General features: G+C 40.5%; 2 protein-coding genes across 2 annotated transcripts; one reads left to right on the forward strand and one right to left on the reverse strand.

The window, feature by feature from the left end:
- Nucleotides 1-16: 16 nt before the first annotated feature.
- SARC_15699 (hypothetical protein) lies at nt 17-198 on the reverse strand (the record flags this gene model as incomplete). The annotated part of the gene is made up of 1 exon (XM_014290184.1): nt 17-198. A coding segment is annotated over one exon (182 nt), but the record flags the coding sequence as incomplete, so codon positions are not given.
- Nucleotides 199-1,108: 910 nt separating this feature from the next.
- On the forward strand, nt 1,109-1,273 carry SARC_15701 (hypothetical protein; the record flags this gene model as incomplete). Its single annotated transcript, XM_014290185.1, has 1 exon — nt 1,109-1,273. A coding segment is annotated over one exon (165 nt), but the record flags the coding sequence as incomplete, so codon positions are not given.
- Nucleotides 1,274-1,615: the final 342 nt, after the last annotated feature.

Consider the following 1,615-nt stretch of genomic DNA (forward strand, 5'->3'; position numbering starts at 1 on the left):
TATATATAGAATATACCTGGCCAGTTTGGTATAGCCTGCCCCGTCGGTCTGGCTGGCAATAGAGCGCTTGTTCCCTACTACCACTGCCTCGGCTTCTCCCTCGTGTCCGACTTCGCCATCACTCCAGTCACTGTGGTCTTGGCCCAATTGGAACAAAACATCGCTTTGTTTCCGCTTAGGTGTTAGAATGTCGGGCATGGCTTACTAGTTGTATGGTACAATGACAATGATCACACCACCAAGTAAGATGCTACCACTGTGTTTGTACTTTGTGCAGTAAAACAGCGCTATTATACACACAAGATTTTTATGAATATAGGAATTGAGCGGCTTTTTGTCTGTATTGGACCTGGGAACATCCGGCTCACCTCATCGTATCGAACTCAACATAGCTTTCTATTCATTGAACAATCCAATACCGTTTTTTATGTTCAACGCTTACATTGACATAGTCCTATATGTTTGATAAAGGTGCATGGTTTGGGTTCTGAAGTGCAGTATACAGGTTTTATTTTCTGTAATAGACCTATTGTTTGTCATAATAGGTTATGCACCGTCACATATACTTCATAACGTTTGAATGTACTAGACGTATACTTCATACGATTACGTTCGACGTATACGCTGAACTACCGTGGCGTATTTTAAAATGAGGTTTGGAGTTTGGGCACATCGTTGCAATACGTGTTTCTGATATATGCTGAAAACGTAGTACGTTTTACGTTAGCGCTTAATTTTGAAACCGTTTTCCAAATGCAGCCAATTCAAAAAGCTAATTTTGGTTGGATTTGTAAAAAGCTGTTTATATGCCACGATGATACTATGAAATCTGTCAAACTGAAAACGAAACCGCCAATCTTTTGGAAATGAAATAGTAGGCAAGCTGTGCCAATTATAAGGGCGGCCGCAACATCACACCCATATAACGTATGAAACCGTAGTACGTTTTATGTTAACGTTTTAAGAATAGAAGTCTGAGACGGACTTATTAGTCACTACACTCCCTCTAAAGTCGAGTGTAGTAAATATGTATTTAGTGGTTTATATACCCAAAAAGCGACACCTGCTAGACGCAATTACAATCGACTTAACCATTCGATAGCATAAAATGAGTGGAACTGAGAAGGAACAGAAGGAGGGGCGAAAGCGTCGAGGCGGCGGTGAGGGATATGAAGCACACGAAGATCCCGCTGCAAAATATTCGAGAGCGACTGAAGAAGAGGAGTACAGGCATGCCCGAATGCTCAACGAGAACTTGACCGAAACACTGATGGTACGTTCCTAATGACTGAAATTATAGACTAATTTGTTATATTTATTATATGAATCATATATATGTGTGTGTTTAGACGTGTATGCGTGTGCCTGCACATGTGAACTGATGGAGCCCCGTATGTGACATGACCTGTAAAGTGGTTGACTTCATTTGTGTGTTGTATTCGGGTGCTTGTTGCTTTCGTTGTTCATATGGTGCACGTCCGTCAGGGGATCGTTCAATTCAGCGAATACTTTCATGTGCATAATTTAGGGCCAAAGGCCTGTGCAATGAGTTTCAATTTTGCAATATACATGGCCATATATATGTTTGTAATAATAATAATAATAGTAATATAAA

This window comes from Sphaeroforma arctica (assembly GCF_001186125.1).
Source record: "Sphaeroforma arctica JP610 unplaced genomic scaffold supercont1.6583, whole genome shotgun sequence".
Taxonomy (NCBI): domain Eukaryota; class Ichthyosporea; order Ichthyophonida; genus Sphaeroforma; species Sphaeroforma arctica.